This window comes from Monopterus albus, unplaced genomic scaffold, assembly GCF_001952655.1.
Source record: "Monopterus albus unplaced genomic scaffold, M_albus_1.0 scaffold342.1, whole genome shotgun sequence".
Taxonomy (NCBI): domain Eukaryota; kingdom Metazoa; phylum Chordata; class Actinopteri; order Synbranchiformes; family Synbranchidae; genus Monopterus; species Monopterus albus.
In genome coordinates, this window is record NW_018128222.1 from 336817 (window position 1) to 352679 (window position 15863).

Below are 15863 nucleotides of genomic sequence, written 5' to 3' on the forward strand. Positions count from 1 at the left end.
TATAATATATATATATAAACAGGATTGGCATCTTGATTTATCTGCACGTTCACTGCTTAACGCTAAGGCCTTGTACATAAATGGATTATTTCATAGTAGGTGTATGTATCATTCAGACGGATGCAGCCTTCTGTGCTCTTTGTACATTATGTGTGCACGGTGGGTCAGCGCACTGTATATGTACTGTATATGTTTTTATATGTGTGTGTCCTTTCACACAGTTTGTCGTGATTGTGAGCGAGCCAGACCTTAAGAAAAAATCAATCAGTGAGAGTGACAAAGAATGGGAGGCACAGGAGGAAGCAGAAACACACACACACACACACACACACACACACACACACACACACACACACTCACACAGAGAGACTGAACACTGCAATGAGCCAGTGAAAATAAAGTCCAGCCTCAGAAAGGCAGAGCCACACTGTGCTGTTCCTTTCACACCTAGCCCTTTACTTTCCTGTCTTGACTCTTTACCTTTTTCTATTCATCCTCTCACCATCTCATGCCCCATCTCTTCCTCTCTCTTCTGTCTTGCTCTCTTGCCACCGCTCACCCACACCCCCACCCTCTAGCTTTTTAATTAAAATCTCTCTGTACCAAGGGATTCTGTTATGCTGGTGATTTAAATAAAGGAGCTGACATAAACTTAACATTACTGTCAGACCAAAGCAAATTCCATCAGCCCTGGTTAAACCTGCTGCTGCTCGTTTTTCAAAAGGCTTTTTATTTTACAGCCAATATCTACACCACCACCTAGCTTCTCTCACTGTTACAGCCTCATGCAGTTTATTCTTTCTGGTTTTACCGTGTCAGTTCAGAAGCACGCAACATGAAGCGTGGCTGCTCACGTACATGCAGAGTGGGTGGCTATTTGAGAAGTAGGGTTGTCGTAATAGGGGGATTAGTGTAACTGTTCCACGTTAACCCGGTGTCTCTGTACATGTATTGTTCAAAAGTCTTTGTCAGACGTCAACTTAAGATCAAATATCGGCTCATGAGTCTGTATGCTAGGGCAGAGATGGGAAAGAAGGCCTCATCCTTCTGTGCTTAAACAATTGGCAGAGAGAAGTTAAACTGGACAAACTGGTATCAAACCAAATTTAAGACTGTGGTAAGCTCCTTGACACCCATCTCATTGGTCACAAAAGGTTTGAAATCTTAATGAGATTTCCTGGTTAAATAAAGGTTTAATGTTTTAAAAAGGGGCCCCAACACAGGGGGGCCCTCAAAACCTGAGCATTATAATCACACGATTACTTTTGACTGAATACACAGTTTGAATGTTTCTTGTATCTAGAACAACATTACAGCTTGTCAGGGACGTGCTCCACCTCTAAAGGTTGCACCTGGTTCAGTCCACCTCCATCTTTTGTTGGGCCAGAATAGTGCTCATGAGGAGGATTGTACATTCAGGCTACCAAAAAAAAAAAGGAACGCTTCAGCCGTTGATAAGGGAAGTCGCTCACCGTGTTTCATAATGGTTTAATGTTGGTTTAATTAAAGTGCCTAGCTAATAAAAAATTTAAAATGTGCAGCATTTCCTTGGGTTTGAGAAAGTCACTGGGTGTGAATCAGTTCATGTCACAGAAGGTGAATTCATTCTGCTAACGGTTGTTTCTATTTTGTCCATCCCAGCTGAGCTAACATAAATACCAGAAACAGTCACACAGGTGAAACAGCTGCAACCCAAACTGAACAGCATCACTCTCATGATGGGGGACTGAGCTGGGTGTTCCTAATAAACTGACCCCATATGAGCCACCACTAGAATCGGCCTGTGATGTCGGCTGTGTTGATATATCGGTCGGGCTTGAGTGACCCCCCTACAGGGAACTCTTTCTCGCTTTGTGGTCGGATTTCCATAAATCAAGATGTTACCACGGGCGCTATAAGGCTACTTTTTAATTAAAACTGTGAATCAGTCGGCCCTGATTATGAATTGTACTCTGCTGCCACTGAATAAAATATATCGGCCTCACTTCTTCTCCCCCTCTGATTCGTGCTCTTTGTCTCTTTCTGTCTCGCTCGATTTGCTTCCCGCTCTCTCGCTTGCTGCTCAATTTTCCACTAGAAATTGTCCACAGCTCCTGAAGGTTGACAGCACTGTGCAATATCGCAGGAGCCTAGCAGTTGCATAAATATAATAACTCAATATGGAGGGTCTGGCGCCTCTGGGGTCAACAGCCCTGTATCACACACAACAGCCAGGGGGGCAGAAACACACCGGTGAAGCTACCCGGCCATGCGCCCCGTTTAGCGCACACCGTCACTGCAGGTGAGCTGTGCTTTTGTCCGCTTGATGATCCTCTCAAAGCAGAACAGAGATCAGTCGGTGTTATGATGGTAACAAGACAAAGCTTTTGTGTGCTGATCATGTTGAATGAGCCGTGAATGCACCTAAACAATGAAAGTGGCTCCTCTCATGCACTTCATGAAGCCAGAGGCAGCAAGAAGAGCGGCTCCGCTTTTCACTGGCAGAGGGCAGTGACCGCGGTATGCCGTCAGATGAAATAAACAAACCCCCAATCTCTGAATATACTTAATATGCAGAACAGTAAGTCCTGAAAGCTCCTGGTGGCGGTACCACCACATCGAAGCTTAGCAGGTACTACTGAGTCCAACCTGCAACGGGGCAGAAATGGAGCCAGTGGAGCTGAGCCTCTGCTTCCCTTTACATTACACCAGCAGGCCAGTGCAGACAGGAAGGACTAGCTGGAATTCAGTCTTACAGTTTAGCACAAACAAACTCGTGAATGATAATGGATTGCTAATTGAAGGTACTGGAGCGCTCCACTCTACTGACTGTGGCGCTGCAAATGGAGTCCTCTGGGTAGCCATGGCGATGGGCGCAGAGAGGCTGTGGAGGTCTCCTGACCTGAGCTGGAGTCAGATCATCATCGTTTGTTTCATTTGCATCCATTAATATTTCTAAGTAACATCACTAAACTGTTGAAGTTCATTCATGTGTGGGGTTAATGTCTTTTTTTGCCATCAATGTGAGTTTGGGGGTTTAATGAAATGCGATCGCTCTCTTCACCCCTTGGATCCATATTAGATAAAACCTTTCTTCTACAGTTAAAAAATGGCACAGTTGGATTTTCCTGTGGATTCCAGCCTGGATATGACGCTCACTCTGCTCCATATTGGCCAGTTCACACAGTTGATCAGTATCGATGTGCACTTAACTATATTTCACTACTGATTAGCATCTAAAAGTGATGTGATGTGGCAGAAAGCTTGGATCCCTGGTGAGAGTCAGTGACTTTACTGGATGTCTGACCCACAGGCATGTCCTTGAGCAAGGTGCAAGGTTGTCATTGTGTAGCTGACCACTCATGTTGTGCATGGGAGCAAGTTTACAACAAATTTCTCCTGACAGGTGCTTGTAAAGGCTCCTTTTATCCAAGTGCTTTCTGTCCTCACGAAGACATTTTTATCTGTCTCCAGTAAACATTCTTTCATGCTGTTCTTGGATTAGAAAATCTGGGGACCACTTTCACCCTGAAGCACCACTGTGCTTACTGTAGGTGTTCACCTGTGGCAGTGTGTTCGTTCCTGTCTGTTGGATGTGTAACCGTGAGCCGGCCAGTCTGACTGTCTCCTCATGGAACTGAACGGCTGCTGCCTGTCACACTGGCAGACCTGCCCGTCTGTCTGTGCCTGGATGCAGCGCTGGCGCTCTTCTCTCAGGCTGAGCGTTAGGTGGGATTAAAACCAGGGGACATCCGTTGGAGAGACGCTCTTAGATGTCATTATCCCCGTGGGGAGTGTCATCAGTATCCTACAGCGAAGAGGCGCTCACCACACACGCCCAGGAAGACTGGGTGAAAGACAGCTGTGACAGCCTGACGTCTACAGGAAAACTGTGATGATAATCCTAAAAACAACACATGAGAAAAAGGCTCCTGGTGAAAACCTGTGAAAATGGTGAAATGCATCCTGTGCAGCTTCTAGTCATAGTAAGTCTTGTGTGAGAAAACCTGGTTAATGTGTCAAATTAGCAACAGACCTGATGTGAAATCAAAGCCATCAGTCAGTATTCAGCCTTAGTGGAGAGTGAGCGTTGTCAGCTGAGGTGCTGTGAATCAGACAGAGGTTGTGATTACGTGTGGGCTCTGCTGCTCTTAAAAATCACTGACTTTTGTAAAATCACATCCAGGCTACAGAACAACAAAGATGTGGGCAACAGGTTTACCATGTTTCACTGAAGATGGACACGAAGTTTGTTGAAAGTAATGAAATTAATTTACTTTTCATGTATAGAGGCAGCTCCTCTTCTGTTTGCTGGCTCAGTCATGTGTGATCTGTAGACGGTGCAGCAGTGGATCAGACCGTGTTCTTGCTTAAGCAGACGTTGAGACTTGAGTTTTGTATCCGAGTCTACCCACGAGATGTTGGTTTCCACTTGGGGCAGGTTTTAAACATGCAGCCACAACAGAGTGCTGCAGATACCTCGCTGTACAACCCTGTTTCTCACACATAAACACACAAAGAAAAAAAACTTTTGCACACCTACAGTACTAAGCCAGAAAGAGAGAATCCTGGTGCCAAAAATAACTCCTTGGAATGAGATGGACGGAGGAGGACAGATTATTGTGGCTCTAATCTGTGGGAAGCTGACAATAAAACACATTTAAAGTGATTACAGTGCTGTTATTGGCATGGGCGTACTCCGCGCAGCGCACTTTAAGTGTCCCTGGCTTTATCTTTCAGCAGACAGTGCAAACCCCACACAGACACTTCTGTAAAGGTCTTTCACCATGATACATGGACTGAATCACTGATGCAGGGCAGCTGAGGAGAGATGGCGTGTAGATAAAATGTGTGGATGGCAAGTGAGAGAAAAGACAGTGAAGTAAGGATGGAAGAGAAAAAAGAGTGGAGAGAGGGATTTCAGGTGCTAAGGCCACAAATCATGGAGAAGATTAAGCGTTTGTTCTGCGAGGTGGAGTAGGTGTAAATAGAAATGTGTCCCTGGGAGAGATCCGAGACACCCAGTGCTTATCTCTCTGAGTAAAGTCAAAATGCATTTGTCAGTCTGCTGTCTTTGAGTGTCTTTGTCTGTAGGAGACTGTATGCAAAAATATATACAGCTGATGGCAGACGGAGCGTGGCTGGCAGCAAACGTGCACAAACCCCACCTGAGACTAGACAAAGCCGTTTTGGCTCTGGTATGACCCTGGCTCGATAGAAGTGTGTGGACAAACGAGTTGATCATGCATTATCCCCGCGTCTGACTCTCCCAGCTGCAGGACCAGCACCTCATCAAACAGCTGCGGGCAGGTTTACCTGTTCGACAGCTGCCACATCTCTAGAAACGACAAGAAAACACTTCGCACTGTGACTGTGTCTGGCCTGTAAATTAGCCGAGCGAGTCCGGGGGCTCTGCTGTTGCCGCGCTCATCCTGTCTCGCTGTGCTGTTTCCTGTGGGAGCCTTCTCGTCTGGCATGAGGGCTCACTGGGTGGCTCTGTGGCCAGGAACAGCCGCTGGGAGCTCGGGCAGCGCGTCTGCTTTGTGCTTTCTCAATATTTGACATCAAACACGTTGATTTTAAACCAGTGACTGTCAAGTGCAGCTGAACAAGCCTCAGCACTGGTGCAATTTCAGTCATTTAGACTAGATCTCATACAGGCCACAACCAGGTCAGACCTGTTATTAAGATCCCCATCATCTACGGCCTGAGCTGTTCTCCCTGGGGTCACAGTACACTAACATAATCATAACATAAGACAATTTAAATTTTATTTGTATAGCGCCAAAGGACACTTTACAAACTGAAGTCTAGACCTTACTGTTATCAGGAAAAACTCCCTTTAACGGAAGAAACCTCCGACAGACCCTTGGTGGGCGGCCTTCTGCCTTGACCGGTTGGGGTGAGTGGATAGAGGAGAGGGGGAAGAAGAAAAGCAGTAAGACACAACAATGATGCATGGAGAGAAAGGGGGGAGGAGAGGAGCTCAGAGCATCATGGGACAGGCCTCAGGCCTTTAACTAAGGGATGGCACACCAAACCAAACTTTATCCTAGAATGCATATCCAAAAATAGCATGTAACAAAATTTACATCCATACAAACACAAAGGACACATTGAATTATAATTTAATATGACATACCCACAGAAGGTTTTACATATAACAATACATTTTCATTCCAAAATGTCGTCTTAAATTGTTTAATATAATTTGAAAGTAATTTCCACTCGTGCTCTGCTTGATGTGTCACTGTGTTGAAGTGCTGTAGTGGTTCCAGCAGGGCAGAGCTCCGACTTGAACCACTGACACGAGGCAATAAATAGCAACCTAATGAAGAGCTGTGTACGACATTATCATGGAAAACAAACAGCGTTGGTGCTGTGGTGCCGGATACTGTGACAGGCCACAGCGGCGTCGAGTGGAGTGGACAACACTTCTGAACCTGATCCTCTTTCATGACACTTGTGGAGAAGCTGTCAAAGCAAACGAGGCTCAGGTCTTCACAACAGTTTGTGGGTTCAACATTTGTGTGATGATTTTTTTCCCCTTGTGTGCAGTCACACAGAACCTTGGTTGGAGGCCAGCTGGATTTATTATCCTCATATTTTTATGAATTCATTAGGGCTGGCCACTTCTCACTGTCTCGTAACAGTGGAAAGCAGCATGATTTGTCTCAGGGCTTACGGTACCTTATGTTGCTTCGGTACAAGATGTACAGGCTGTTAAGACCTGGGCTTTGTGCCAGTGATCAACTTGTCATACTACGTCTTTTCCTGACCAGTTTCCTATATATTCTGGGAATTATGATGCTTTTAATAATGTTTTTTTAAATGCCTGCCCCTTGGCTTCCTACTGCATCCTTCTTATTTCTTACTGCACACTGAACTATGAAGGTACTAAAGAAGTATATAAATGAGAAATACACTTTTCACCACTATTAATCTTTGCTTGCTGTTTTTAAAAACCTTGAAGCCTACTGTGTGCTTACATAATTACTTATTTAGGAATTGGAATCATTTTAGATAAAGGTATACTTAAATAAACCCTGAAGTTGCAGTAGCAGGATTAATCCTCAGTACCAGCATTAAGTGCATTGTCAGTTCAGTCCGTTGACTTTATATCAGACCATGGGACCACATTCAGAGACACAATTCAATCAAAGTGCACGATTCTTGTACTGTGCTCATCTTATCTCATCCACTGAACCAGGTTTCTTATCAGAACTGATTAACGTACTGTAGGTCCTTACAGAAAAATCTTCATTCATACTTCAGCCTAGTAAAATCAGTGGAAACAAAACAGTCAAGATTATATGAATCATCTTACTTCATATGTGCATAATAATAGAAACCAATTCAAATAGTTTTAAATCAATAGTTTTTTCCACATGATGCCTGGAGCACGTTTTGTTCTTCTGCCACAGTGAACTGGAAAATATAGTATAGACCTGGTAATATTTGACGGGTGTGTGAGCAGGACCCTCTCGCCGTGGCTGCAGCAGCTGAACAGGAAGGCAGACAGAGATTCAGTTTTAATATCACATGCATTTTGCCCCGGCCCAGAGAATTCTCCCTGTGGGAGCTGCGGTAGCTCACCCGAGTCGCTTCCTGTTAGTCTGCAGCAGAGGCTCGGACGGGCAGGAAATCTGTGGAGCGACGAGGACCTGGAGGACACAAGACTGTGCATGAGGTTACACACACACATTCTAATTTTAAATACAGTAGAATATAAGTGCAGAGACGTAATGCTAGACCACACAGGAAGTGACTGTGCCCCCTTCTGCTTTTCTCCTGCCATAATTACTCCACATAGAAAAACATGTTTATCTTTTTATCCATGGCTTATTTCTTTTCTGATATAACCATGAAGACAACAGTTGAGGTCCTGGATGCCCTGTTCCCTCTCCTCCCACCCTCCGCGGTCCCAGCTGTTGTGTGAGTTGAGTTGCCTCCACAGTTGCTGTGTGGTCAAACAGGTCGTCGAGGCAGCGATGTTTTGCATCACCTGTCGCTCATTCTGGGTCCGGTCAAGGTGCCACTCATGGGTTTGGCCTCAAAACTCAAAGAAAAGCACAGTGTGGTGCCAAACAGCTCAACATCAGATTATAGATGTCAAAAGTAGTCACAGTTTAGTCTGTCTCCCTTCTGGCAGCAACAAAAGATTTGTTCTTATAAGTTTTAAGTGTGTGGGTTTGACGAAAAAGGCAATTTCTCAAACTCCAGGGACTCATGACGACATTCTCATTTTAATTAAAAGGAGGAATGAATGCACCCCGGCGTGCCTGACCGAGCAGCTGAGGTAATGTACATGTACCACAGTTTGAACAGTGACAGTCTGAAGTCACTCAGACATATAGAGAGATTGCCTCTCAGTGCCATCTTCTGCTGTCCTCCTAAATATCAAACCAGGCAGTAAATGTGAAAAATTGCACATCGCCTTTGTCCTTCAGATTTCATGCAAATAACGCCATCGACAAACCTGACACTTACCACATAATGAGAAGAGGGCGAAGAGAGAGTGCGAGCACAAGAGAGAGATAAGTGGGAGAGCTGAGAGGAATCATTGTTTGAATAGACGGAGCCATAAAGAAGAGAGAAAGGGAGTTGAAGTGAAAGAAAGAGGGACTCTGGGAGGAAGAGGGCGACAGGCACGGCAGCGCACCCTCTTTCTGGAAATAGACCCCGTTCAATATTGTTAAGTTCAAATCAAAGCCACGTCTTGGCTACAGATTCTGACGGCTTTCATTTGAACAAAAACACAAGTGCATTAGGGAAAGCAAGCCACTGCTAGCGCTGTTCACTGCCTTTCAGACCAGATTCAGCATCTACACGCCCACAAGCCGCTCTCAGCAGCAATGCGTTCTGTCCTGTGCAGATTTATTACAGAACATGTTGTGATCGGAACAGAGTGCTGTTCAGTCACACGTTTTAATACAAAACTCAAACAGATGCTGCCTGTTGGTTCAAGGCCACGCAGCTAGTTTTCACCAACTGGAAAGCCAGGTTTCCTGATTGCCTACGGGAGCTACAGTTAGTTTGCTCCCACACATCTCGACCTTCCCTTGGTGTGCGTGTCACACATGTCAAAGTCGACTCCCTGCTGGTTACAACTGTGTGATTTATAGGTGACAAAAAAGGAGCAGAGCCATTTTCAGAGCTGTAAAGTCTGTGTCATGCTTCATATTTCCTGCTCTGTCAACTTTCCTCTAGAACAATATGAGCCGTGCTAGCCTTGACATTTATTGATGACTATTACCCCTCTTATAGTCCATTTGGGGCTGCTTAGTATCTGGTGCTTGGGCTCGGTAACTACCTGAAACACTGTGTTTGCACCTAATTGGCCGATGCCTTGTTGCGTCTGTAACAGCAGCAGAGGCTGAAGTGGTCGTCACCAGGCACAAAGAAAACACATGATCCTGATAGTCAGAATATTCTCTATCTGAAATGAAACGGTTCTTCATATTCAGTTTATTTATAAAGCACATTTAAAAACATCAGTTGACCAAAGTGCTGTACAACACATACATAAAACAATCCTATCTATACACTTAGAGCTGACTACTGTAGAAGGAGCCTTTGTGCAGCAGGCTTCTTGCTCTCACATTGCAGGTTGCAACGTTACGTATGAGACCATATGTCTTAAAGGAGAAGGCCTGGCCTGTGACAACAGCCTCCATTTGCAAATGAAAGCTGCTGTGGTATCTTCTCTGCCATAGCTTGCTAGCTTTAGCTATCAAAACACATTTGCCTGCCTGGCCTTGTGGGAGATTCTTGGCTTGCGCGAGGAAGGGGTGCACCCAAGTAGGAAGTATGTTGACAGGCAGGTGGGCCACCTAATGGTTAAAATGATTGGTGGTGTTTTTTTTAGTCCTGCTGCTGCTTGAGATGATGGATTTGTTTCTTTACGTTGTCGGTGCATTTAATGTTTTCGCTGCTATTGGGCTGAAAAGAGAAATTCAAGGTACATAACAAAAATGCTTCTGGAAGGAGTCAACAACCCTACCTTTAACCGATGTGTTTGTAGGTACAGTTCACACCACAATGCCAAGTCTCAGCATTCATTTGCGTAGGTTTCCATCAGTATAGAAAGAAATGTGTGGGAGGGTTAGGCCTTTTAACACAGCGCCTGTAGTGGAAGGTTTTCAAACCTTAATGGGACACTTGGCTACTAAACGTTTCTTTTTGTCCTTTCACTGTTAGTTCATGCACAAAGAGCTGAGTATTGAGAGTTGCCCTTTGGATTGGGGTGGAGTTGTCTGTCCATATGTAGAGTAAAGCAGCAACCAGAGTGCAAGGGAAGAAGATAATGAGGCACAAAAACGATAAAAATCAAGAACGTGATGATTTCAACATCATCGTTGAGCAGTATGACCTCGTGAAGAGGTGGAATATCCTAAAGGGACTGAACTGAACACCAGACTACAAGCAGAATCTGTCCCATTCCTTTTAAACCAGTAAACCATGTGTTAAAAAGCCCATTTCTCCCACATGGTTCTTTCCATATTGAGCTAAACCTACTCAGATTAAAGCTGAGATTTGGCACTTTAACACAGAACGTGCTCCGGTCCAGACACTTATGTTGGATGGGATGTTTTTACTACAGTGTCTTGCAGTAATTTCCACAGCAGATCCTGGTTGTCACAAACACAGGGGAAAAGTGTACTGGGCATGAAAAACTGGCAACGGCACAATGAAAAGCTACAACAAGCGCCTTTCACTGTAATTAATGTGCTGATTTAGTGGGTTGTTTAAACCTACACAGTCCTGACAAAGCAGGACATTTCTTAAGAATTAATACCTAAGGAACAAATTAGTGCTTATTTAGTCATAAATTCAAAAGAAAAAAAAAATCCTCTTTTCTTTAACCAACAAGAACCAACATGATAATGGAAACTGTCCCTTTGTGCCAGATAGTTGCTGATTTATTTTTTACTGCTTAACTTGTTAACTTATCATTTCAGCTCTTGTCTACACAGATGATCATTATCTTGGTGACACCTTTGGTATATTGTGAAATAAATAAGAGAACACCCAGGGGAGCAAGCCTCCGCCATAATGCCAGCAGTAGTCCCGTGACAGTGTGACCCTCATAACGAGTCCTTAACCACGAAAACCTACCTCTGGTATTTGGAATCGCATCGATGTCATTATTAGTGTGAAAGTTATTCAAGACGTCAGAGGATACGTCAGATCTGTTGACAGCTACTGGATCAACAAAGTTTCAACTAGAATTTGATCTTAGTAGCAAGTCTGTAGCGTTCGTCTTTGTCCCAGAGCAGTCAGTTTTCTGTGAACCCTATAACTGTGAACATTCTGGATCAGCAGATCTGGATTGTTCCTTGGATCCAGATCAGACTTTGGTGTGTAGTAGAGCTTATGTGGATGCTACTGTGCAGTTTTTATCCAGGGATTCTAGGAAATTTGCATGAAGTTAGAAGCAACAATATTAAAACTGGCCCTAGTTCACAGTGGTGAAGGATCATTTAAAAACTTCCTGGATATGGACCAGCACCAAAATCTAATGGATTGTTCCGTGGACCATACTCCATCCATCCGTTCCTTTTTATGCCTCTGTGGCTGCGATAGCTGTGGCTGGAGGCGTTACATTTTCAGGTTCTCCGTCTGCCCGTCCGGCTGTACAGTTCTTGTGGATGTGAAATCTCAGGAATACCTTGAGGGAATTTCTTCAAATTTAGCACAAATATCAACTTGGACATCAGAAAATTCCCCCACAGAGAAAAGGCAGGAAGGCATGTGACCTGCAGGGTCCTGGGCGGGTGGAGATATCTGCACTCCACCCGGGTGTAACTGATCTGGCTGCTGTGTGCACTGGTGTGGCTAATGGAGCTAATGGCGGGCTGATGGTGAAATGGGGTCATTTAGTGTCATAACCTAGTTTATGTTTAATACACGCCCTTTGCATTTCTTTATGAGGCAGCCTTTTACTCGCTATGGGACTTTTAATCCCAGTCATCACTGGAGTTACACAGTGCGTTGGCTGGTATAATCCCTACCCGGGGTGTGTGTGTGGCTGTCGGGTACCATGTGCTTGTGTGTGACATGGAGGGAATCTGGAGTGTCTGCATGAAAAGGGTGTGTTCTTGTTCAAAGTGTGTCAGGGGCCTGTGCTAATCTGTGCTTGAGAGGAGCTGCTGTGTAAACCACTAAGGGCACACGGCCGAGCGAGCGCCGCACCCGACTACGTCCCTGCATTTACATCATCAGTGCTTATTGCAAAATGTCTGTGTGTATATGTATGTCCATCAGCTGTGCCTGCATGCGTGTGCATGTAGGCCTATTTTAAATGTTGCTATGGAAACAGAGTGCTGCCAGCGAAGTCCAGATTCAAGGAGGGCACCGCTCCCTCTATCTCTCCAGCTCTACTCCTCCATCCTTCTCTGCTACCTTCCTCTGTCTCCTGTCGCTCCATTCCTCCTTTCCCGTGTCTCACCGAGGTTTTCACTTGTTTCACTCTCTCCCTCCTTCCTTTTCTGTCTCCTCGTGCTCCTTATCATCCCTCCCTCCATCCTTCCTGGAGAGTGGTGTGCAGTTGACTATTAACACAGGGACCTGTAATTACAGCTGATGAACCTCCAGCAATTAGTTTTCCCTAAAGAAGTTGCTCTGTCATCTCTGCATACGTCCTCCTCCTCCTCCCCCTCGCCTCCCCCCTCTGTCATTTCCTGCCTTATTAGCTGTCAGCTTTACAGGCTGCTTATTGTATTAGTGTTTTTGTTCTTCTTTGTACCTTCCGTCTGCCTTGTTAAAAGCAGTCACGTATGAGATATACACACAATACCCCAGTCAGAACAAGTTTATGAGCACCTACACCTGCGCTGTCTCTTCCCGCCGACTGTGCACCTACACAGGCTATGTGCTTTTAAACCCAGGAGGACATACGCCCTCCCACACACTCAGATATAAACACACTTTTTCATGTATGCTTTTTTCTCCAGCTGTGTTGCTGCTGTCCCACCTCGCTGCCCTTTCTCCTCTGTCTTCTCTGAACCTTGCTCTTGTCCCCCTCTCTCACCTGGCCCTTTCTTCTCCTCTGCATCCCCCATTACTGAAAAGCTCTATAAAGAAGCACAGACAAAAGGGAGTTAGAGAAAGAGATACGGTCAGGTAGAACATGGGAGGGAGGCGGAAGGATGGAGGGACGGACGGCAAACGCCTGAGTGCTAAACTAGGCCAAGAGGAGTTGGGGGGGGGGCAGGTATATCAAAGCCTTGCGTGTTGCACCAAGCGCCTCCGCTGTCAATCACTTTATCAGTTTCAGCATTCGTTAGTTTGTGTGCGTCAGTCATTTAGCTCCAGACGGTTGGCGAGGAGTTGCTCTCCCTCCATCTGCCCTTTCTTTGCATTCCCTGTATATCTTTCTGGGTTTTTCCTTCTGTTCACTCCCTCCCTGTCAAGAAGCCAGCATCTCATCTGGAGGGAGAGTTTATATCCTCCATGATATATCCCATAATGCTGCCTCAGAACATTCCACATGAATTATTGATCCGTGTGAGATTATATGAAGTCGTATGCCATCACTCCATGTATCTGAGTGTATGTGTGTTTATGCACTATTTATGTGCCTCTCATCCCTCTGTGTGTATTTAAAGCCTCGTTTTCCACAAGGTTTTTCTTCATTGCCACATTTCTTTGGATTGACATTGATACCCACTGATTCTTATGATGCCTGTAGCCTCTCAGCAGTTCACTGTATTCATTGTGTTGCACAGTGCTAGTTTATTAACCCTGATCTCCCTCTCTTCATCTCCTGCCTTCTCTGTTTTCTTCTGTTTCTTCTCTTGTTATCTTGCTTTATCAAATCTCTGCCTACCCTCTTTCTTCTTCTCTTTGGTCTCCATCTCTTTCTGTTTCTCGCCTCCTCTTCTTTTTTCTCTCCAGGTATTACTCTCCCACTCCTCCACCATGCCTGTCTGTGGCTGCCGCAGGATGTCCCCACCTCGCGGCCTTGCCGGGACCTTTTCCTCCAAACCCTCGGTCACCCAGGAGCAAGAGAGACAAGTCCGACCCTCACATCCACCTGCATTGCTCCACCACCGCACCAGCTCCTGTCTATGTCTCTCCCTCCTTCTCCTGCTGCTCTGCCTTCTCCACCTCCTCCCCATCCCCATCCCACAGCCCCCTCCCCACCACTTGGCCCTGCCTAACATCCTGCGTGGCCTCAGCATCGCCGTCGTCCTGGTGGGCAACTCCAGTGAGGTGGCACTGGCCGGGGCCCGGGAGAAGGAGGACTTCCTCCACATGGCGCCCAATGTGGAGGTGCTGACCATGAATGAGACAGACCCTAAAAGCATCATCAAGAGCATCTGTGACCTGATGACGGAGCACTGGCTGCAGGGCGTGGTGTTTGGGGATGACACCGACCAGGAGGCCATCGCCCAGATCCTGGACTTCATTTCTGCCCAGACCCATATCCCCATCCTCGGAGTCCGCGGCGGCTCCTCTATGATCATGGCTGCCAAGGTAGGACACAGTCTCTTCCTTCTTCTTCAGTAATATGGCATTCAAACAGTGCAAGTTATGTGAAATATATATATATATACTGTATAGAGAGAAAGAGAGAGTGAGAGAGAGAGAGAGAAGTGGCTCACCTTGGAAACAGTGAATAGAAAGTGTTGGTCTACCAGTCCTCACTCTGATCTGGGTTCATTTTCGAGTGGCTGCACTTTCCTTCCAGTTACCACTGTATTACAGTCACTCCAGTGAAATCTTGTCTTGGAAAGATTAGGTCACCAGACACATCCATCCTTTTTCATCAGTGAAGTCTGGCTGTACAGACTCTAGCCCAACTGTTCAGCTTAAACTGAGGTTGCAGCGCGTTGAGGATTTGTGACAGGTAACGGGATCCGTTTGTCAGATTCAGCAAAGGCCTGTGATGTTTGAGGCTGAGATGCAGTGGCATGTGCTTGAAAATGAGAAAATGTGCTTCAGAAGTGCCCTGCAAGCTCAAGCCATCCTCCACTGCAGTGTCCTGTTCCCAAAACAAAGAAGCCATGTATCTGCAACAGAGGGTCTCTCAGCTCCTCCTCTACCACTAAACCACATCAGTCTGAACTCTGGCTGCAGACATACAGACAGGGTAAGCTGGGGTGTCATGGTCCCGGTGACAGGATGAGCTGGAGACTGCACCAACACAGAGAGCTAGGTCTATTCACCAGGCCTTGTCTAATGGGATAAAGCGATGTGCTGCTGCTCTATCTGTGTCTGCCTGAGATCTGCTCTTGGACCCGATCCACAAAATAGGCTCGTTTCATTTGATATTTTTCATAAATCCAGCTTTATTAAAAAACACCTGTTAAGATAAAACACTACTTAATGCGGCCTCTATGCAGGGAAAGTGAAACCTTACTGAGGCACTGACAGCTGTCCCTTCTGCTTCGGGGCCTCTCATAATTTCAGTTTTATCTCAGCCGTCGTCGTCTGCGGGCCGTCATCTTCCAGTTTGTCTGCTGACCCTCTGGTGTCAGCAGGTCCTTGTACCAACAGAGACATGACTCACAGTGACACAGCGAGGCCAGCGGCCACCGCTGAAAGCCTTCTCTCTGTTCCTTCTCATTAGAGCACAAAGGAGAGAAATGGCAGGAAACCGTCTGGTCCTATTTAAAGCCGCTCTCTTCCAAGCACACAGGCTGCTGTACAGCGCACACATTTTCTCCCACATGCACACGCACCTCCTATATTTTCTTAGATATCTGTTCCCTCTGCTCCAGCACTGCAGCTGCATGTCTTTAACCCCCAACCCCACTAATGACATGTCCTGCTTTATTGCACGGCAAGCTGCTGGGATGAGAGGAAGAGGGAAACACTGGAGGGATAGTCGGAATATGCATGGACCTGTGTTTCTGTGTGCAGGGGCAGCATCACTC

The 15863-nt window shown here is 45.9% G+C and overlaps 1 protein-coding gene and 1 long non-coding RNA gene across 5 annotated transcripts in view; both read left to right on the forward strand.

Annotated features, from left to right (window-relative positions):
- The window catches only part of LOC109974638 (uncharacterized), a 32340-nt gene extending 18245 nt beyond the window's left edge, over nucleotides 1-14095 (forward strand). For all 4 annotated transcript variants that reach the window (XR_002276998.1, XR_002276997.1, XR_002276999.1 and 1 more), the window contains one exon: nucleotides 13879-14095. This is a non-coding gene — a long non-coding RNA (uncharacterized LOC109974638). The remainder of the gene's footprint in view (nucleotides 1-13878) is intronic.
- A 2-nt stretch (nucleotides 14096-14097) lies between these two features.
- Nucleotides 14098-15863, forward strand: part of grin2ba (glutamate receptor, ionotropic, N-methyl D-aspartate 2B, genome duplicate a) — a gene marked incomplete at its 5' end in the record, with an annotated part of 78980 nt that continues 77214 nt past the window's right edge. Inside the window, one exon of the mRNA XM_020624976.1 lies at nucleotides 14098-14460. Within this exon, the coding sequence (XP_020480632.1) occupies nucleotides 14098-14460 (363 nt within the window). The remainder of the gene's footprint in view (nucleotides 14461-15863) is intronic.